Source organism: Dunckerocampus dactyliophorus, chromosome 12 (genome assembly GCF_027744805.1).
Source record: "Dunckerocampus dactyliophorus isolate RoL2022-P2 chromosome 12, RoL_Ddac_1.1, whole genome shotgun sequence".
NCBI classification, from domain to species: Eukaryota; Metazoa; Chordata; class Actinopteri; order Syngnathiformes; family Syngnathidae; genus Dunckerocampus; species Dunckerocampus dactyliophorus.
In genome coordinates this window covers 3,299,473-3,321,453 of record NC_072830.1, presented here as the reverse complement: position 1 = coordinate 3,321,453, position 21,981 = coordinate 3,299,473, and the positions used below count along the sequence as shown (strand labels likewise).

General features: G+C 42.2%; 2 protein-coding genes across 4 annotated transcripts in view; both read left to right on the top strand.

Moving 5' to 3' along the window:
- bcl9l (bcl9 like) overlaps window positions 1-1,572 on the top strand; it is a 32,048-nt gene extending 30,476 nt beyond the window's left edge. For all 3 annotated transcript variants that reach the window (XM_054795267.1, XM_054795268.1, XM_054795266.1), the window contains one exon: window positions 3-1,572. In XM_054795267.1, the coding sequence (XP_054651242.1) occupies window positions 3-1,180 (1,178 nt within the window). In that variant the 3' untranslated portion in view covers window positions 1,181-1,572. The remainder of the gene's footprint in view (window positions 1-2) is intronic.
- Window positions 1,573-2,551: 979 nt separating this feature from the next.
- On the top strand, window positions 2,552-19,614 carry ddx6 (DEAD (Asp-Glu-Ala-Asp) box helicase 6). Its single transcript, XM_054795270.1, has 14 exons — window positions 2,552-2,702; window positions 3,347-3,915; window positions 3,991-4,054; window positions 4,899-5,003; window positions 10,297-10,426; window positions 10,528-10,674; window positions 10,762-10,856; window positions 10,951-11,073; window positions 11,155-11,283; window positions 11,381-11,497; window positions 14,173-14,236; window positions 14,565-14,666; window positions 14,747-14,926; window positions 16,708-19,614. Exons 2-13 carry the CDS (start codon window positions 3,710-3,712, stop codon window positions 14,920-14,922), a joined length of 1,458 nt encoding a protein of 485 aa, XP_054651245.1. The 5' UTR covers window positions 2,552-2,702; window positions 3,347-3,709; the 3' UTR covers window positions 14,923-14,926; window positions 16,708-19,614.
- Window positions 19,615-21,981: the final 2,367 nt, after the last annotated feature.

Genomic DNA, 21,981 nt, shown 5'->3' with positions numbered 1-21,981 from the left:
AGGAGGCATGGGGAACCCTCCAACCTCCCAGATCATGGTCTCCCAGAGTTCCATTGGTGCCCACAGTGATTCTCAAAGCCCCTTGGGAATTCCAAGCCAAGGTCCAGCGCAATTGCCCCACGATGCCTCGGAGCGCGTGTTGTCTTCCCCAAACCAAATGGGCCTACCGCTCATGAATTCGGCCATAATGGGAGGAGGAAATGATGAACTGGGCCCTTGCAATGTTTCGCCCATGTCTCAAAACCAGATGGCCGGTTTTGTCCGCATGCAGCCATCGTCTCATGGGCGTATGCGTTCACCCATGGGAAGAATGTCACAGAATTTCTCTCAGGCCAGTGAGGATATTCTGCCACCTCAGCAGCTGCACCTGCTTAGTAAAGACCCCCACCAACGCCACGAGTCCTTCCCACCTCTGCCCATGGGAGACGGTCCGGATCTAAGCGAAGTCATACGGCCCACTCACTCAGGGATCCCTGAGTTTGACCTCTCCCGCATCATTCCATCTGATAAGCCCAGCAGCACTCTGCAGTATTTCCCCAAGAATGAACCACACCAGAATCCAAACCAAGGCTCAACACCACAGCAGCCCACTCCCCAGCAGCTCCTCAAACACTTGTCTTCCTCTGGTCCTCCACATGGAGGTATCTCCTCATCCAACCCCCACTTGGCCAATCTACAGAACATGATGGCTGAGCAGCAGCTGCCACCTCACCCCTCACATGGCGGACCTGGCCAAAGCATGGGTGTTCTTCCTGGAAACGCCAGGGGAATAATGCCTGGTGCGGGCATGGGGCCCATGTGCCCACCTGGGCATATGATGGGAAGGACAGGCCCCATGGGTCCCCAGCAGCAGCTCCAGCAACAGCAAGCCATGATGGCCAACAGTCTTCTCCAGCATCCCTCCAATCCTTATCCTGGAATGATGTCATCTCAGCAGCACCAGCACAACCTGATGGCGCGGCAGAGCGTGATGATGATGCAGGCCAAGCAGCGAGGCATGCCCATTCCGGGAGATCCCTTTGGCCCCCAGGCTCCTTTGATGTCCCCTCAGGGTCCCATGATGGGCCCTTCACATGCACAGACGGGAATGATGGGACACCAGTCCCTCAGACAGAGGGGAATGTCTCTGGACAGCCCCATTGGCTACGGCCCTGGCAGTATGGCCAATATGCCTTTTTGATCCACCTCACGTGGCCTGTAAAAGCGTCTCCATTACATTAGCATTGTGTCCACGCTTTTTCATTTTTCTTTCTTTCTTTCTTTCTTTTTTTTTTTTATTCTCGCTTGAAATGTTATAGCTGTACGTCAGTAATGATGGTCTCCACATTGCTACTGATTTACATGTTGGATATTTAAAAGCACTATAAAATGGTTTGATGTTAAAATCTGAAGCGCTTTTCTAAAATACTGTAAAATATGTACATTAAAGATGTGCTTGTTTGTCGGGAATCATGTGGCAGTTACAAGAGGAGTGCCTACAATTTCTATTTTTTTTTTGCTGATTCGTTTTCTCCAGTTACCAAAATGTTGTGCAAAAATCAAACTCCCTTCAAAAAAAAAAAACAAACAAAATAATAATATATACCTGCTGTATATAAGATGCAATTTGTGATTGTTTGCACTCGTTCTGTATAACTGTGTTTTAATAATAGACGTCTAATGAGAATCTCTATGGTGGATTTACTCCTTTGGAGGCAAGAGGACATGGTTGCGGGAAAATAAATGAAAGCCTTAATAACTTGGTGTGAAAGCTGTCTTGTCAGTCATCCTGGTCATCCTATATGAATACCAACAAACCATTCCATGTAGTACTTATTGTACTAGGCATGGTTGGCATATACTGCCTGTACTTGTGTGAGCTCTCTGGGTACTCCAGCTTCCTCCCACATCTCAAAACCATGCATGTTGAGCTAAATGGAGATGCAAAATTGTCCATAAGTGTGAATGTGAGTGTTTGTCTGTACAGGTTGTGTATACTCACACAATACAAACAGGAGGCCATCACACAATGTAACTGCACCACACAGACGATGTGGGTAGTGAAGTAAACACCAATATGCATGCAAAACAATAGTATTTTATACTAATGTACAGCCTGCAAGGCATGCTGGGTAGTTACACTGTGTGTTCCACGATTTTGGTTGCACCCTGAGGTAAGCATTAAACCTGCTGGTTTAATTATGGAGATTATAAGCATAACATGATGGGTTTTCCCACAAAAGATCCAAAACCCGTTGGAGCTCACCTGTCACCCTAGTAAGGATGGATGGACGTACAAGCCATCTTGTTGCGACATTTATAAACAGCATTTCATTTCCGTCACTGGCATGCATAACAACTTCAATGGCTTTATAAAGGTGAAAGGTGGTTAGTTCAATGACTTGAAGCCATTGTGTTATTTGTCGACTTTAGCTCAGTGACTCGTCACAGAGGTGACGTCCGATTTGGGCCAAAGTGTACACAAATGACGGATACATTACATGCGGTTGATTTAGGGATGGTGGTAAAAATAAAAATATATATTTATTTGCATTGAAGGCGAGGCTGTGATTCCAAATGAAATCAGCTGATCGCGTCGCTGGGGGCGGGCTCATAAAGGAGTGGACGCCATCTTGAAGGCTCGGATGAGAAGAAGCCTCATTCGAAAGCTTGGCTACCATTTGGCACAGCTTTATAAACGACGAATACTTCGCTTATCTGAGGTAAAAATGTGGCACACGTAGACAATTTAATATAATAATTTACCTGACGCCCGAGTCGGTCGCGGGGACTAGCGCCGTGGTATTACAACTGTTAGTGCCTCATTTCGTCATAGTTAGCCTGCTAGAGAGCTAGCTAGCCAGCGGACTAGCTTTTCCTGCTCTGTAACATCGACAGGGCGTCCGCTAGCTAATATTCGGCGTGTGTCAATCTTGGGTTGTATAAAACGTGTAACCTGTGAACACAATAATGTTGAATAGTTGGTGTATGTTCATGTCTTAGCGATGGCTCAACACTTAAGGTGAATGTTCATGTGCTAGCTCTTCCTACGTCATTGGTTATTATTAAAAGGCTAGCTCGTCTATCGTCTACGCTTATTCGATAGTCATAATAGCTTTTAGTGACCGTAGCCGTTTTTTTATCGTACACATCCTGGGGTATTGGTGTATGTGATCGCTGTAAACTCTTACCTCTTAATGAGAGTGTCCGTACATATTTTTAAACGTCATCAGTCACCTGTGTGGTTAGCCGCTAGCAGTTAACAGCGTCCCAAAATAGACTTCTGTCCTCCACAAACAGCACAGCAACTTGTTGATTTAGTTAATTTCTCAGCCTTGAGTTGTCTGACTTGTTGACTTTGTTTCAGGGTTGGTATAAATCTGACGGAGAGGACGCAGCGGCTCAGTGGCGCTAATCAAGATGGCTAGCTGAACAAGTGGGCCCATACTTGAACGCTAGCTAAGCCCTCCAGGAGTTTGGCTGCTGTCTGTTTCTCTTCTCGCTAACGCAACACAAATCCATGCTAAAAACAAACTGCTCCAAACACTGAAGAGACTCTTAATGTCCCACAAACGGCAATATTATATAGTTAGTCTTGGGGATAAATATTTGGACACTTGGTGTATAGAAAACAAAGCCCCGAGAGGGACGGACTATCTTTAAATTGTGAGTGGATTCGCTCCATTTGAGCTTTATTTGCTAGTGGACTCGTAACAGCTAAGGAGGAAACATGAGCACTGCCAGGACAGAGAACCCAGTGATTCTGGGCTTGTCGAACCAGAACGGACAGCTCCGGGGCTCGGTGAAGCCGGCTGGAGCGCCAGGTGGAGGAGGAGGAGGAGGAGGCGGCCCCCAGCAGCAGCCACTAAACCAGATGAAAGGCACAATCAACAATGGCAACGCCCAGCCTGCCCCCACGACTAATGCCGTCATCAAGTAAGTTCCCTGTGTGGAGTTAGCCGTCTCTGCTTTGGCGTGTTTTGTTTCTCACGAGCGTGTCCACTTCCGCAGGCCTGGAGATGACTGGAAGAAAAATCTGAAATTGCCCCCAAAGGACATGAGGATGAAAACTTCGGTTTGTACATGATCTTGTTTTGAAACTGCCAAAAAATTGGATGACTTGAAACATTGTATTGATTGTCCAGTCAGGGGGTTTAGATCTGAATCAATTTTTTTTACTCTAATATGTAATGGAAATGTAATTAATAAAGTTCCAAAGACTCATGATAAAGCCTGTCACACAAGTGTAAAAAAAATAAGGAGAAATGGCGGTTGTAGACGGACTAAGACTGAAGATGGCTTATTTTCCAGTCTATAATTGCCGTTTTGCTCACTGAGCTGAAGTCACTCAATCTGCAGCACATGCTGGTGGTTCAACCGCTGGACTTCTGATTCTGTATGTTACATGTGGCCTCGTTTGTGTTTTACCGTAACATAGTTGTCTTAATTACTTCACCCAGACATTTTTTTTTCTATGCCGCTTAATCCTCACTAGGCTCACGGGGGTATGCTGGAGCCCATCCCAGCTGACCTTTGGGTGAGAGGCGGGGTACACCCTGTACTGGTCGCCAGCCAGTCTCAGGGCACATATAGACTCCCATTCATACCTATGGACAATTTTCTGGAGTCGCCAATTAACCTAACGTGCATGTCTTTGGACATGTGGCAGGAAAACCTGGAGTACCCATAGAGCATGCAAATGCCACACGGAGATTTGAAACCAGAGCTCCTTAGTGTGTGGCCAACATGCTAACCACTTGGCCGCTTTACTGCTATGCAGCAAAATGCACTTTTTGCCGTGACCACTGTTCTGGTTGGATCAAAAGTATTCTTTGCGAATGTAATGACGTGACTTTCTGGATAATTGGGGAGACGTAACAAATAATGCGCTCATAGTTGTTTGTGCCGTTGACCCACAGGATGTGACGGCAACTAAAGGCAACGAGTTTGAAGATTACTGCCTGAAGAGGGAGCTGCTCATGGGCATCTTTGAGATGGGCTGGGAAAAGCCGTCTCCAATCCAGGTAAGTTTGCTCCTCCAACCACTGATCATTTTTTCCTTTTTTTGGTCATTTTTTTGATGAAAATATATTGGTTCATTCTTTAGCCATCTATTTTGCCCTCTCCCAAATGCAGCTGAAATGGCTGTTTGGATACACAGCAGAGGTTCCCAAACTTTTTACATTCCTGGTTCAAATCAGAAATACGTGAAAGTACATAAAAATGTACCATGTTCAAAGAAAAACCCAGTTACACTGAAACGGCTTGGTAAAATTAGAGGTCTCAAAATTTTGTATGAAGTCTTGCACCCGAACTGGATGAATTTAAAATCATACTTACCCAAACTAAACCTCAAGTCATGGCAATAACAATCATGGCTCACTCCAGTCATACCAGATTCTTTTCTCTCAATCAAACTTTTCACTGTACCGTAGAGACCGAACAGATAAAACTGGTGGTGGAGTTGCATGCTATGTAAACAAAATATTCATTCAAGAAGAAATATTCAATCAGAATCATTGCAACTAGTTGTAAACCTCTCAAACCAGCTTCCAGTTACTGTTATCGTCACGTACAAGCCTCCAAATGTCAATTCAGCTAGTTTCCTATTACTTCGAAAACTGTTCAGATTACCCCAATTCATACATCTGATGATCCTACTAATGTCTCCAATTATTGACCGTCAGTTCTCCCAATAGTTCATAAGAAACTAATCCAGTACCTTGAAGACAAACTGCTCAGTGACTGTCAACCATGTCGGCATTGCTTTTATTGACTGAACAGATAAGTGCAGTGCTCTCCTTTTTCCTTTCGGCTTTTCCCTTCAGGGGTCACCACAGCGAATCAATTGCCTCCATCTAAGCCTGTCTTCTGCATCCTCTTCTCTCACACCAACTACCTTCATGTCCTCTTTCACTACATCCATAAACCTCCTGTTTAATAAGTGTAAGATAAGTGCTATGCTAAATAAAGGATATATCACTGAACTGTATACATAGACTTATGAAAAGCCTTTGATACAGTTATCATAGTATTCTGTTGAACAAACTTGTATCTTTTAATCTGTCCTTCTGCAATGAACATGTTCTCATTATATTTAACTAATAGAGCCCAGGTTGTAAAAATTGGTACTGCAATATCACAGACCGATAGTTTTATGGGGGTCCCTCAGGGGAGTATCTTCCTGGTGTACATTAACCTTCCCCATGCACTTACTTTCTCTAACTCCTTATTATACGCCGACGATACTGTACTTTTTGTGTCTGGTGAAAATACAGACACAATAAACAACAAACTAAATACAGATTTTCAGCACTTACACCAATGGTTGCAAAATAATCACCTTACTATTAATGTTAAAACACAATGCATGTACTTTATTCATCTAGGAAGCATTCGTCCATATCTCATCCTGTCAGTTTGTCAAATCAACAACTCTCCACTGTATCCACTTACAAATACAGTATTTAGGAGTCACTCTGGACTTCGACTTCACTTAGAGTGAGCATGCTCAAAATCTCTCTAAAAAGTTGAAACAAAAGTTATGTTTATGGCAAAATTAGCATGAACTTATCTTTTTCTGTCTCAAAAACATATCTTAATGCTATAATGTCCACTTTGTCCTATTGTTTGCCTGTCTGGTCACTTACAACAAATGACATTTTGGAGCCAATGGCCTGACTCTACAACAGGGCTTATAAGAGCCACAATAGACTTCCTGCTCGGACACGTCACTGTCTAATGCTTTTAACATTTCAAAATGATAACACAGGCATCAAATTGTACATTGAAATCCATGGTACCATAACTTAGAACAAGGGCAAAATGTACCCCCAGATTGGTAACCAGCGGACTTCTACCATTACCGTTTTTTAAAAACTCTTATGGACTGAGATCTTATGTCTTTACAAAAGCTTGGAATTAGATCCCACAGCACCTAAAGACTATATAAACTCAGACATAAAAAAAAAAAAAAAAAAGTGCCATGCCCGGCATCTGATGGACAGTCTGTTTCAGTAGACTACTCCTGTTTGCTGCTTTTCACAATTTTATGTATGTTTGGCTTGCCTGTGTTTTGTCCTATGTGGGAGTGATGTATGTGTTTAAGTTCTGCAGAGCAGGAACCTGCTGAAAAACCGCATGTATGCTGAGTCAGGCCCAATTGTTTTTTTGGGGTTTTTTTTTAAAAAAATTTTTTTTAATCTTTTCCTGATTTTAAAAAGCTACATAAAATAGTCACGCAACCCTTCAGACATTTGACTTGAAGCCCTGTACCCCCTACTCCTGCACAGTTAAATTACATAAACCTTTTTTTCTGAATTAACTTGGAATATTGAACATAATTCATTGGTTCATTCATTTTATAGTAATTCCAGGTCAAAATTGTGTATTTTGCAGGGTGACATTATGATGGTTTGACATGAGCACTGATGTAGATAAGTAATCATCCTAAATATCTTTTATTCCGGTCTGATGTTGGCATCCTTCCGTTTTAATGGCTTGAATTTGAGTTCACTTTTTTTTTTTGTCCACTCACGGTGGTTATGGTTTAATTCTGCATTCATTTCATACCAAATTGAAGGTAGTTTGTCCTGATAAAACAGTATCTGTCAGAAAGTCTTATTTAACATTGATGTCTGATGAGTAGAACATTTTGTAACATTGTCTTACTGTTACGAGCAACAAGTGGTTGTTTGCGTAATCATGCACATTCATGTTTGGGTGTGTTTATAAAGCACAACTCCACTCCGTGTGCTCATTTGTTATTAAATACAGGTGTCATGTTTGAATAGAACACTTATAAAAATACTGAGAGGTGAAGCAAATATTTGAACTATTCAACATCAGCTTATGAGCTACCTGTTGGAGACCCCTGTGAAAGCGTCACTGCCTAAAGCTGTGCACACTGTCTGTTGCACAACTTCAACACAAAACTAGTGTTCTGAATACAAGCCACAAGTTATAACGAGAGCAAGAGTAAGTGACACTTTAAAAAAGTAATGATTGATTTATCCCATAAATGTAGTAGCCACTTGTAGCTCTGAGTGAGCTGGATGCTGCCATAAAAATGGAATGAGATTAAAACTGGAGTGACCACACACACGCTGGCATAGATCGGCTTCGCATGTGACAAGCTGTCATCAATTGACTACACTTTACGGCCTATTGTTCAATCTCCCATTAACACTCGGTCTACCAGAATTCTGCAACTACTAGAATGACCATAGCAGTCATTTTGACTCTTTGTATATAATTTGGATTATCATTAAAAAGATCTCAAAATAAATTGGTGGAATAGGTAAAAAACACATCAGGACACTAAATGAAAACTATAGTGATTGAGTGTTTGATTGAATTGACACAACAACACTTCTCTGCAATTACACATGCAAACTTGAACTGCAACCATTTTCTCTGAAGCAAGGCTAAAGCCTCCATAGCTGTCACCTTCTTTCTACTTGTCATTTTTGTCTCTCTTGGGTTTAGAGTGAAGCTATAGCTAGGTTTTAGCATCACAGAGCATAAAAAACAAACAGCCAATAGAGCAGGAGGAAGGGCGGGAAAAATGTAGCAAATAGTGAAATATGACACCCCCTGTAAAAAGCAGGCAGTCAATTTGACTGCTATGGTCATTCGAGGTAGTAACACTCAGATCTCTTTTTGTGTTTTGAAATTTTAATGATAAAACAATGTTAGAATAAAATATGCACACATTTAGGAAAAGTCAGGGTCCTATGGGTACATAGTTTTTTTTTAAACTAAGTTATGACATTGCAAATTTTGAAAACAGTCAAGATGACTGCCTTGGGAGTTCGAGTGTTAATAAGTAACAAAGTGAGTCATGGCGTAGATTACACATGCCCAACATGTGACTGCTTAAAAAAAGAAAAAAAAAGCAGACCAGATGTAGACGCGTTATGAACTTGCGCAGGACCAATTGTCTCTGGTACGTATTGCGTAATGACAGGTACTATTGATCCTGCTTGTTGAGTATGAAGTGTCCATTTGTGTGCGTTGTGACTCAAGACCACCCACAACCTTTTGGACACACACACACACACACACACACCTTTGGACAAACCCACGCTGTATATAAAAGCCTATCCACTTGCATAATAAAAATAATCAAATGATTATCTGACCGAAGTCTTTCCATGGTGACCCAACTCTAAAAGAACCACCACTCACTTCTTTAATAGTATCCGAAATACAAAAATGCATGCAACCAACGATAAAACATTATTTTCGGATGAATCCCCACTGACAGTGAAAGGTGCGGGAAATGGAACATCAATATAAATTAAATATTCAAGGTGAAACACTCTGATTGCACAAAATAACCATCAAACTTATTTGTTCATATGATGCACAGAGAGGAATGAATAACTTCACGCTTCGTCTCCTTCCTGTTCCGGTCTCTGCACCGTGAGGCGTTCAGGCGCACTCATAATTGAGTGTTTGGCGGCAATTGTTTATTTTTATTCACGTACCCCCATGACAATAGGCGTACCTTTTACCCACACTTTGGGAACCTAGGAATACAGTAATCCCTCTTCATCGCGGTTAATTGGTTTCAGACCTGACCGTGATAAGTACATTTCTGCGAATTAGCATCCCTTGTTTATAAATATAATGTTTTTGGCGTTGGAGCACAGAGAACCTGTTTGACCTTCTAAATACATGTTTTTTGTTTTTGTTTTGTTTTTTGTTGTTTTTACATTAGAGCCCTCAAGACATGAAATACACCGTTTTTACACTCGTATAGTAGACATAATAGAAAATAAGACATCTTATATCCAAGACACTGCGATTGGCTGGCGACCAGTCCATGGTGTAACCCGCCTGTTGCCCCAAGTCATCTGGGATAGGCTCCAGCATGCCCCGCAACCCTAATGAGAAGCGGTATAGAAAATGGGTGGATGGATGGATATCTAAGACATTACAAAGACTCACGCGTTAGCATTGACAGCGTAAAATATGCGTATATTTTGACAAATAGGCCGTATTCAACCACAAAACAGCAACCATTTAATTTTTGAAAAATGGCAATAGTGAGGATGCAATGTCCGAGCTGCGATGTAGGGTGGGGCCTGTATTCCTAACTTGTCCCTACGGTTTCAAAGACCAAATTAGATATGACCGGATTTGATTTGTCAGCATTTTCATCTTGTTTTTATTCGTTGCCGAAAATGTCCATTTTGTCATAATTGAAGGAAAACTGACACAATATTCACCTTAAAATGAAAATGAACACACCTCCAGCATGCTGGTGTTCGGTTACAATACAGCTTGAATCTTTATTGCTGCTGCTTGTAGGAGGAAAGCATTCCCATCGCGCTGTCGGGAAGGGATATACTAGCCAGAGCCAAGAACGGCACAGGGAAGAGTGGAGCCTACCTCATTCCCTTACTTGAACGCATCGACCTGAAGAGAGACTGCATACAAGGTGAGCAACATGACATCAGTATGTTGATGAAATACACTGTGTGATCATTTTGAAGATATTGCTCTTATTTCACTGATCTTTTCCTCCCCCACTCCCGCCAGCATTGGTGGTAGTGCCCACCAGGGAATTGGCTCTGCAAGTCAGCCAAATATCTATCCAGGTCAGCAAACACATGGGAGGAGTGAAGGTGATGGCAACCACCGGAGGAACTAACCTACGTGATGACATCATGAGACTGGATGAAACAGGTGAGCGGGAACACCTTTTTAACCCGGGAATTGTGAAGGCTGTTGTTTGACTGAGTGGACAAATGTTGAAATTGTTGTATTTTCCAGTGCATGTGGTCATCGCCACCCCAGGGAGGATTTTGGACCTCATCAAGAAAGGAGTGGCCAAAGTCGGTCAAGTGCAGATGATTGTTTTAGATGAGGTGAGATGCAGTGGTGTTTTTACATTTATTTTTCTCTCTGGCCATACTGTTTTCCCACGGCGTTTGAGATAATGTGACCTTTTGCTTCCCACAGGCTGACAAACTCCTGTCTCAGGACTTTGTTGCCATGATGGAAGAGATTCTGGGCTTCCTCTCCAAACAGAGACAGATCTTGCTTTATTCTGCAACCTTCCCCCTCAGCGTGCAGAAGTTTATGGTATGTTATGTGTCTCCCAGAAAAACTTGAAATATTCAGTTAGTAATGCCTAATTTAGTTTCTAATATCTTTTCAATGTAGAATTCCCACCTGCAGAAGCCCTATGAGATCAACCTCATGGAGGAGCTGACACTGAAGGGTGTGACTCAGTATTATGCTTATGTCACTGAAAGGCAAAAAGTCCATTGCCTCAATACCTTGTTCTCAAGGGTAAGCTTGACTGTGCTGCCTTTTTTCCCCCCAGCTCTTGAGTTCATACTTTCTGAAAATACATGTTTAATTAAGGTGTGTTGATATTTTTTTGTAGCTCCAGATCAACCAGTCTATCATCTTCTGCAACTCCTCTCAGAGAGTGGAGCTCCTTGCCAAGAAGATCTCCCAGCTTGGTTACTCGTGTTTCTACATTCATGCTAAGATGAGACAGGTCAGCATAGTTCTGTCTGTAGGCATGTTGCCGGGGGTTGTCCATTTTTGGCCTGCAGCTCATTTATTGGCGCTGGGCAGATTGTAAAAATAACTAATTAATTAATTTGATATGTTACACTAATAGGCTTTGTCACCTACAGGGAGTGCATAATTATTAGCCAAGTTGTGTTTTTGAGGATTAATTTTATTATAGAACAGCAACCATGTTCTTATTGAACCCAAAAGACTCCTTAATATCAAAGCTGAATATTTTTGAAAGTTGGAGTGGGGCTTTTTTAGTTTTAGCTATTTTAGAAGGATATCTGTGTGTGCAGGCGATTATTACTGTGCATAATTATTAGGCAACTTACCAAAAAACAAATATATACCCATTTCAATTATTTTCACCTGGGAAACTAATATAACAGCTCAACATTCACAAATATACATTTCTGACATTCAAAAACAAAAACGAATCAGTGACCAACATAGCCACCTTTCTTTGCAAGGGGGCTCAAAAGCCTGCCATCCATGGATTTTGTCAGTGTTTTGATCTGTTCATGATCAACATTGCGTGCAGCAGCAACCACAGCCTCCCAGACACTGTTCGGAGAGGTGTACTGTTTTCCCTCCTTGTAAATCTCACATTTGATGAGGGACCACAGGTTCTCTATGGGGTTCGGATCAGGTGAACAAGGAGGCCATGTCATTATTTTTTCTTGTTTTAGACCCTTTCTTGCCAGCCACGCTGTGGAGTACTTGGATATGTGTGATGGAGCATTGTCCTGCATGAAAATGATGTTTTTCTTGAAGGATGCGGACTTCTTCCTGTACCACTGCTTGAAGGTGTCTTCCAGAAGCTTGCAGTAGGACTGGGAGTTGAGCTTGACTCCATCCTCAACCCGAAAAGGCCCCACAAGCTCATCTTTGATGATGCCAGCCCATACCATTACCCCACCTCCACCTTGCTGGCGTCTGAGTCAGGCTGGAGCTCTATGCCCTTTACCAACCCAGCCATGGGCCCATCCATCTGGCTCATCAAGACTCACTCTCATTTCATCAGTCCATAAAACCTTAGAAAAATCAGTCTTGGTGGTGGTCGTTTTTCAGCCTTTCTTACCTTGGCCATGTCTCTGAGTATTGCACACCTTGTGCTTTTGGGCACTCCAGTGATGTTGCAGCTCTAAAATATGGCAAAAGGGGTGGCATCTTGGCAGCTGCACGCTCGACTTTTCTCAGTTCATGGGCAGTTATTTTACACCTTGGTTTTTCCACACGCTTCTTGCGACCCTGTTGACTATTTTGAATGAAACGCTTGATTGTTTAATGATCACGCTTCAGGAGCTTGGCAATTTTAAGAGTGCTGCAAGATATCTCACTATTTTTGACTGTTCTGAGCCTGTCAAGTCCCTCTTCTAACCCATTTTGCCAAAGGAAAGGAAGTTGCCTAATAATTATGCACAGTAATAGACGCCTGCACACAGAGATATCCTTCTAAAAAAGCCCCACTCCAACTTCCAAAAATATTCAGCTTTGATATTAATGAGTCTTTTGGGTTCATTAAGAATATGGTTGCCATTCTATAATAAAATTAATCCTCAAAAATACAACTTTCCTAATAATTCTGCACTCCCTGTATAACACAAAGCTAAAGTGTTTTGTTCAGATAGTTGGCATATATTGACCTATATTGGATTGATTTTAGTGTCTTTTAATACATCAAATATATCAAATTTGGCCCGGCATCCTTCAATTTTTCTGAGCATCGTTTGAATTTGAATGATGATTCCAATTCTTTGTTTCGATTCCGGTCCGAACAGTTCTCGTTCCGGATGCTTTTAAAAGGCAGGGTCATAAGTTTGCATGGTTTAAATGAGGGCAATAACCAGAGTTGCTTTTGGGATAACATTTCTGAGCCTCTCAATGAATTATTTAATTATATGAGCTTTTATCAACTTTACTATGAATTTCTTACAGGGTAATTTTCAACCAGTATAAATGTTATGAAGCTTCCACAAAAGATGTCAACATATGAAAAGTAGTATACTTTGTTTGCTGCGTCAATGTTGGTGTAAGCTATTTTTTATGACAAGTTAATGGGGGCACTCTTATTTTGAAGGCCGGAAGTATGTTGTGAGTTAAGGTCCCTTGACTGTTGCTCACAGAGACGGACTGCAAATGATAAACTAGCCTAGCTGTAGCGCCTGAAACAGCTAGCATCTTGAAACCCTGGGTTACATTGGCATGAGACAAATGTATCGTTTGACTTCCCTGATTGTCCTTGCTTAGAGGAAGTCCGACGTAGCGCATCAAAGACGAGGTACTCTTATTTCTACACCATGCATGTGTGAACATTTAATAATGTTGATCATGCACCCTCTTTTGCATGATATTGTGTTGATAATGTTGCACTGAGCCGACCGCTCTCTTTCTTTATTGGTGCTCGCCGCAACATTAGCCCTGGTTCCCATCGATGCTCCAAACCCTATATGTGACCCTTATTGGAGGAAGTGTGACCAGGTTAATTTTGTCTTATCAAATATATGTTCAGTTTCTTATATTCAATTGTCAGTGGAGAAAGTTTGAACCCCCCCTGTTGTACATAATCAGTCTTAGCTCGTAGGCCATGCTTCGCTCTGGCATACTCGATATAAGTCTTTTTATTTTATTTTTTATTTATTTTTTTCCCCCCAGGAACATCGCAACCGTGTGTTCCATGATTTCCGAAATGGTCTCTGTCGAAATCTTGTCTGCACTGGTAAGGTGTTTTTGTTTTTTGTTTTTAAGGACCCTTTGGGGTGTTATGTAGGTAATTGTGGTTTCCACCATTGACTGTGCAGCTAACAAGCCTGAGCATGCTTAGGTGTGTGTTTGCTGTTGTCTGCAATGATGTATTGTAATGTGAAAGTAAAAAGTTGTTTTGGAAACACTTGCTGCCATTTAAATTCATTGTCACTTGGCACACTTTTCACTGTCATTCTTTTCATTGTTTGCTGCATATTTTCAGTTTGATTTAGAAATGACTTGAGCCGGTCAAATGCTTGCTTTGTGGTTGAATTGACTGTTGACTCTGCTTCTTCTTTCAGACCTTTTCACAAGAGGAATAGACATTCAAGCTGTGAATGTTGTAATCAATTTTGACTTCCCAAAGCTGGGAGAGACGTATCTTCACCGCATTGGCAGATCTGGTAAGAACTCCTCCTGTTTCTCCTGTGCCGTCCTTCACAACCAAGCCGTAAACCCGCTTTAAACCTCGTCCCTCATCCAGGCCGCTTTGGACACTTGGGTCTGGCCATCAACCTGATCACCTACGACGATCGTTTCAACCTGAAAGGAATTGAAGAGCAGCTGGGAACAGAGATCAAGCCCATCCCCGGAATCATCGACAAGAGCTTGTATGTGGCGGAGTACCACAGTGAGAGCGGCGAAGAAGTGAAGCCATGAGCCAGTGAGTGTATTCCCTCTGCTACAGCGGTGTCCAAACTTTGGGCGTACTCACACTAGGGAAATCAAACCATGCCAGGGTCAACTTAATATCTAAGCATGGAAGGTTTGAGTGCACTGAATTGCGTCCAGGTGTGGCATGATTGAAGGATACGTGCGCTGCTCTCATGAAAATTAATGACCAAAGTAGGTGTGTCCCGATATGTTGATAGTGGTTTTATATGCTCGATATCAGCAAAAAAACATCTGATTATATTGGCCTGCATCTTAAATATCCAATTTTGGAGATAAAGCAGTCGATTCCAGACTCCCCAGCACGTTTGTTCACCAGCAACCCGGTAGAGCCCACATGATCAGTTTTTGCTAAGTAGCAAGGAGCAGGAGTGATGTCAGCTGTGGCAGTAAAGACATTGCAGCCGAGTCATACACAAGTTTCCGGTGGGGGCACAGAACTGGGGATGTTTAATAAGACATTTGAGGCGGCATCACATGGGAAACTCCCATGGCATGGCCACTCGTCATTAGCTGTAACGGAAACGAGTCAGCCCCTGACGGAGTAGTGGCTGGTGTAAACGCTTAATTGAGCGCCTGGAACTTCGCTATATTATGCTTAGATACCACTACGTTGTGGATGCATAAAGAAGTAAATGGGTTAGTTTTTCCTCATACTGTACCTACTGTTATTGACTATGATGGTTTTGAGTAATATCACTTGATTGAGCCTTTTCTAACATCCCACACCACAAAATAAAATGTATGATTTGTGACATCAGATCAATATCTTTATCAGCTGATATTCAAGGCTGCAATATCTGTATCGGAAGTGGATAAAGTTGTATCAGGACTAGATGTCCCGATCCACATTTTTTGCCATCCGACACGATCCCCCCCCCCCCTTTTTTTTTTTTTTTTTTTTTTTAAATAAGCAGCTTTTGTTACAAACATCAATTTGTGGAATTGAATATGGTTATGAAAATAGCTCTTTAAAGCATTAAAAATTATGCAAACTATTGCTGAATTCACTTTTCATTACACAGCGTGACCAACAATATTGTTTGGATTTTGTAACAAACCTCTGTCAGGTCCCTAATCCAATAAAAAAAATCATCCAATAATAGAAAATTGGAAAAAAAATGGGCATGCAAAATGCTTTCAGGTAGGACCGCTGTAGCTGCGTAGCCGAATATCCAACGTGAAACTAACTTCACCACGGCACACCGCACACATCTGTATGGTTGTGTTGCGTTTTCTTCATGCGTGTGGTGGGAGTTGAGTGGCAACCAGCTTTGAGGCGCCGTGTTGGAGTGTGGCCCAGGGTTACCAACGTTATACGGCAACCGGATCGGCCCGATCTTGTGGAGGAAGCAGATTTAATCTGATCTTCACAATACAGCGGATCAGATCGGGACATCCCTAGTCAGGACACTCCTAGACAAAAGACACTTGTACAAAATCAGAATGACTCCAAATAAGGCTGGAGGGAGGGGGGAAAAAAAGTCTGCAAATTAAGAGAAATTGTAATACAGCAATATAGGAAGTTACCTTTTAATCACCCCTCTTGCAAGTATTTGACAGCGGATACGTTGTTCAAAATAATCTGACTAAAGTCTGGAAATATTTAATAGAGAATACTAATTAGCTTTATACCAAATGTGTCTAATAATGACTTTTAGCTGGAGGTCAAATAGGTGGTTCTCTGGACAACCCTGTGCTCCTAATAGACTCTAATAATATAATATAATGTGTCACTGAATGTAATCACTTTTTGGTTTTCTGTCTTGACAGATCAGTCCATCCTCCATTCCCCTTTGGACCCTGCCCCTCCCCTTCACAACTTGGATTTTTTTTTTTTTCTTTCTTTTAAATGTACAGTCTGTCCATCGTATATTTTTGGATGCCTCCATCAGGAATGTGAATTTTGTTGGATGCGTGTTGGAAGAACTCATTTGCCTTGTCATAGGGCTCAATGCTGCACCGCCTGCACTGAAGACACCCCCCCCCCCCCCCCCCCCCCCCCACTCCCACCCCACCCCATGAGGAAAGTACGGGACCAAGTGGACAATGTATCAGTGCATACAGAGGTGGCTTTCCACCGTTAACATGAAGCCAGCACCCACAGGCCCCCTAAAATGAGCCCCCCGACCCCTAATACGCCACTTTCTTTGGGAACCAATTTGTATCAAGTGCCTTAAGAAGCAGTCCAACTTGTTAAGTAATAACCATCATCACACATCTCTCTCATTCACCTTACAGAAGATTTGTCGTGCTCTTTTCATTTCCAGTCACCAAGGTGAATTCATAACCTGTTTTCATTTGCCATCAGGGGGGAGGGGGGTCAGGGCTGCTGCTCTCATGCATCCTGCTCGTCTGGGCTGCCTGCACTTAAGTCTGGCTGATACTGCAGGATAAACTTGGATTTTTCTCCATGGACAGATACTGGATTTTGTTTTTCCGAGAAGAAAGCCAGACTTTTTTGTTTTCTGTTTTTTGCCAGCGCTTCTAGAAGAGCCCGTCACTTTCCTCCTGTCTTCAGTCGCAACACAACACAGACAGTGTGCAGCCAACTAACCACCTGATTGAGTTGAGGATTCCTCATCCAGTGCAGTTCAATTTGTAGGAGTTTCTTTCTCACCTTCCTATGGACGGCCAAACTTAACTCTGAGAGCCGTGCAGCCGGCATAGAGGCTGCCTTGCTCCCCTTGTGTAAATACCTTACTTTTAAGATTGTTTTAAACAAGTTCAGAAGGCTGGCTGACAACCGAACTCACACTCACACACACACACACACACACACACTGGCACTGCAGACAGTTTGATTACTGCCTATTGGCCTGTGAATTTATTTATAATTTTAGAAATTGCAGAATTGATTAGATCCACAAGCGGACCCCCTGCATGAACTGCTATTGAGGCCAAGCTCATCAGACAAATTGGAGGTGTAAACTGTCATAAGTGAAACAATGGTTTCAATTGGTTCTCCTGCTGCCAGAGTTTTTTTTGTTTTGTTTTGTTTTTTTTAGTCATGAATTCTTTTGTCACCAGCCTGGACTTGTGAACTTGACTGGAGACTGGCTTAGCTCTCCAGTCAAAGTTGATGTGGAAAGAAAAAGGAAAGATTAGATTCTATCATGTCGTCCTACTTGCTGCAGTGCAGCTTCATTGGCAGATCCTTTTTGTTTTGTTTCTTTTAACCCCTGGGGGAGGCGCTACCAGCTGTTACATGGAGCTACATTGTGCTCTCTGAGCATTGTCAACAAATATTTGGAAGGACTGCAATTGAATCCACCCCCCAGCCCGTTTTGAATAAGAATGTTGTTGGAGAAAAGCATCCAAAACAGTCTGATGTAAAATGTAGCAGGAAGTCTCCGTCTAATGGGATGTTCTAAACAACCTGGAGCAGGTTGGGCTGCACTTACTGCACAGAGCGGTTGACTTCTGGCAATAACACTGACGGCACTGCTTTAGTTTCTTTGTTTTCGTTGGGTTTTTTTTAATTTTATTTTATTTTAATTTGCAAGGCCCAGACAGACATGCACGTTGGTGTGGAAGATCCCAAACAAGAAAGGGGAATGGCAGTGAAGGATTCCTTAACGACTTGGACTGCAAACTTTTGCCGCCTCAGCTTATTTCTCTGCCCTTTTGTTTGTCTTTATGTGGGGTTTGGCTTATACATCCTAACCAAAACCTGATTTTGCACAAAAGCTCTCAGCTGTTTGAGCAGCTCAGAGCCGTTTTTTTTTTTTGTTTTGTTTTGTTTTGTTTTGCAAAGTTTGGTTCCCTCTTGTGGCGAGATGCTCTTTGACTGTTCCAATTGATAACGTCTTAAAAAAAAAAAAAGCTACATCCTTGTGTTGGAACAGCGATCCCTGCTCCCTCGCAGTCTCACTGGTCCCTGAGTAACTCAATCATCCAATTAGGCTAATTTGGTGGGGAGGGGGAGGGTTTTTTTCCAAACTATCCAATTAAACGTGAGTAGGAGCGAGCAGGGATCAAACTTTGCAGACACTCGGCAGCCGTCTGCTTCCTGGTGGCCTGTCGGTGGTATTGCAGTCATGGTTTTGTTTTCAAGACTGGTCCAACTGGATGGTGGTGGTGTGATGGGTTGCTGCTTACCGCCGGCGGCCACCATGCTGAGAACCTTAAAGACTGAGATGATAGCATCTTGCCAAAAATATCGAATTGGGTGGTTTTCGTAACAAACTTGCCTCATTCTTTAAGGTCATTTTAAATTTTGGGGGGGTGTCAATTGGTTGATTTGCTGCCCTGATGCACACAATCCTCCTCGATAGTGGTGACAAGTGCAAACAAAGACAGCCTTATGTCCCATTTGGACCCAGACGTCACTTGCTGTCCAGGAGGATGCTGCTGCTGCATCAGTACACGTGGGGGTTCACCTGATCCCATCTTGCCCAAAGTTCAAGGAGATGGGGTTCATGTTTTGGGGAGGGGAAATATGATTTTGGTTTAGTTTTTGCCCAAAGAAAATGTTCAAGTGGAGAACTCAAATTTAAGTGACACAGTTGAAGCCCAAATTGTTTGCTCATTTTTATTTGATGCAAATTTGGTCGTTATTTAATTGGCAGACTTTTCAGTGAAGCTTATTTTACTAAAAGAGTTAAGTTAAAAAGAAATGGTCATAAATATTGGGCTCAAATATTGAAGTTCTGTTCCAAATAAAGCTCACTGAATTTATGTCGTCTGTTTTGTTTTTTATTGTCAGTTTTACTTGGAAAGCTGTCATGTTTGTCATTGAAGAATGTGCTTCACTTTCACGTGAAGTGCTGTTTTCAGATATTTGTTATGTTAGTCATTTAGTGTCTTCTCTTTCCTTCCCAATTCCCCCCCCCCCCCCCCCCCCCCCCCCCCCCCACAGACACACACACACAATCATTTAGGTTGCTTAAAGATTTAAGTGGACCAGGTAACTGAAAATGTATACTTTCTCATTTTTACCTTTTTTAAGTACGTTTGTCTGAAATGGTAGATGGCTGTGGAGTTGCTATTGCTAATCATGAGCACCAGAGGCAATACTTTGACAATGTCATGCATGTAGTTTGCGCGGTTTCAAGAGCCTGATATGGTGCAATAAAACTATTTTCATACTGATGCACTTAAGTCATAAAATCCATAAATGACAAAATAACATTTTCATCAAATTCTGTCTCCTGATTTTTAGGTTCTGTCTTAATTCCTTGGGTCTTCTCTTTTAAGATCTGCTCCTTGGCACTTCCTGTTACGTGGTTCTGTACATTATAAACATCACATTAGATTCAGGGGAATTCCCCGTCCCAGACCACAGAACAATCAAAAGCCGTTGTGTTGCTTTGACGTTGATCATGGCTGGAACCCTCAGGCCCAGGTTTTCAAAGCCTGCCAAACGTCATGATATCCCCAAAGCGACGGGCTGCTTGATCGATTCAACCGCACCCTCGCCGCCCAATTCGCCATCCTGACCAGCAGCACCTAGTTGTAGGCATACTGGATGGCAGCAGCGTCCACCACCTTGTCTACTTTATTCAGCTTTTTCCCGTCGCTGTATTGTGTTAGCAACTAGCTTTGAACCGCCGACAAGCATCTTATTTGTTTTAGGCTGCAACAGCATAAATATATTCCAATGGTAAGTCATAATTATGAGATGCAAACTGCGCATGTGCCACAGGTGCCGCCTTCTTCACTTGGCCAAAGTTAGACAATTGTAAGCAAATAAATTAATATCCTAAGTGTCTTTTATAGATGTTGGATGTTTGCTTCATGTGTAATGAAGCAAAGTTGTCCGCGGTAGCATTCTTGTTTAGTCATCTGGTGTACTCCAAGCACTATAGAACTATTAGTCAATCAGATATGTGAAGTATTTCACACTACATTGGGGCGCATTGCTATGGCAGCTGTCTTGGTGACGTGGTTAGTTTAAATGCAAGGAGGACCGCGTGTGCTTAATTATGTTGTGCTTTGCACATCGCCTGTATCACAATGTATTCGTCCGCCCGGGACAGACGAGTCACATAATGACGAAGGATAGAATAATGTAGCATTTATTATTAATTAAACGGGTCACTGTAAAATGTGACCACACCGTATATGTCGCGCTCGCTGCTAGCTAGCTAGCATGTCCAACAACTTTCACTTTGCGGTCCGGTGTAAACACAACAAACTATAAACACAGAGCGTGGCTTCCTGCCAGTGTTCCACGTCGGAAATGACAAACCACATGGCGTTGCTTAGGACCATCTACTACAATAAAAATGTAGATGATTACAACAGACGGTGTACAGTATAGCTTGTAATGCACTCTTACAGTAACGAAACTAACAGCGATATTGGAAAGATGCTTCTTTGGCTCCCACCTGGTTGGATCCAATAAAGGATTGTCCCTTAATGGCCAAGCATCATAGTAAGTAATCCATACTAATTGACCAGTGTAATGAATGGCATGATATGATGATGTAACCTTCTACTATGTCTTTGGGGTTCTTCCAGCACATTTTGAAATATTTGAAATATTTTTGCAACATTTGTCATTTTTGATTGTGCCAATCCACCCTAATACTAACAAATGATACATTTCATAAATCAAACAGACCATGGGTGGAGACTACCTGGCTCATGCAGTAATCTAACGTCCAATATTTGTAGGAATTCTGATGATATCTGCCTTGTAGGAAGAACTTAATGAGGTTGTACCAACTTGGAACAACGACAGAGCCCAAGTCCACAACTCACAATCACCTCATGGACGTCCCTCCATTTTGCACGCAGTCCCACATCTATATGGAGGCAGAGACTATTTGCAAAATATAAAATATGTATACTTTGTTGTCCATTGACTGCAGCGCTTGTCAGAAGTGATTCAAGGTTGTTACTTAACTGAATTCATACTTCATTGAATTATATATGCAAATTCATATGCAAATATGCAAATATTTCACATCATACGAAGCTGCATGTTTTTCTCAACGCAATTGACTCAAACTTGCAACAGCAGGGAACTTGTAATAACTGTGATGTGAGCCTTTAATGGATGCTGCTGAAGGTCAGTCAAATCCACGTCAAAATCAGAAA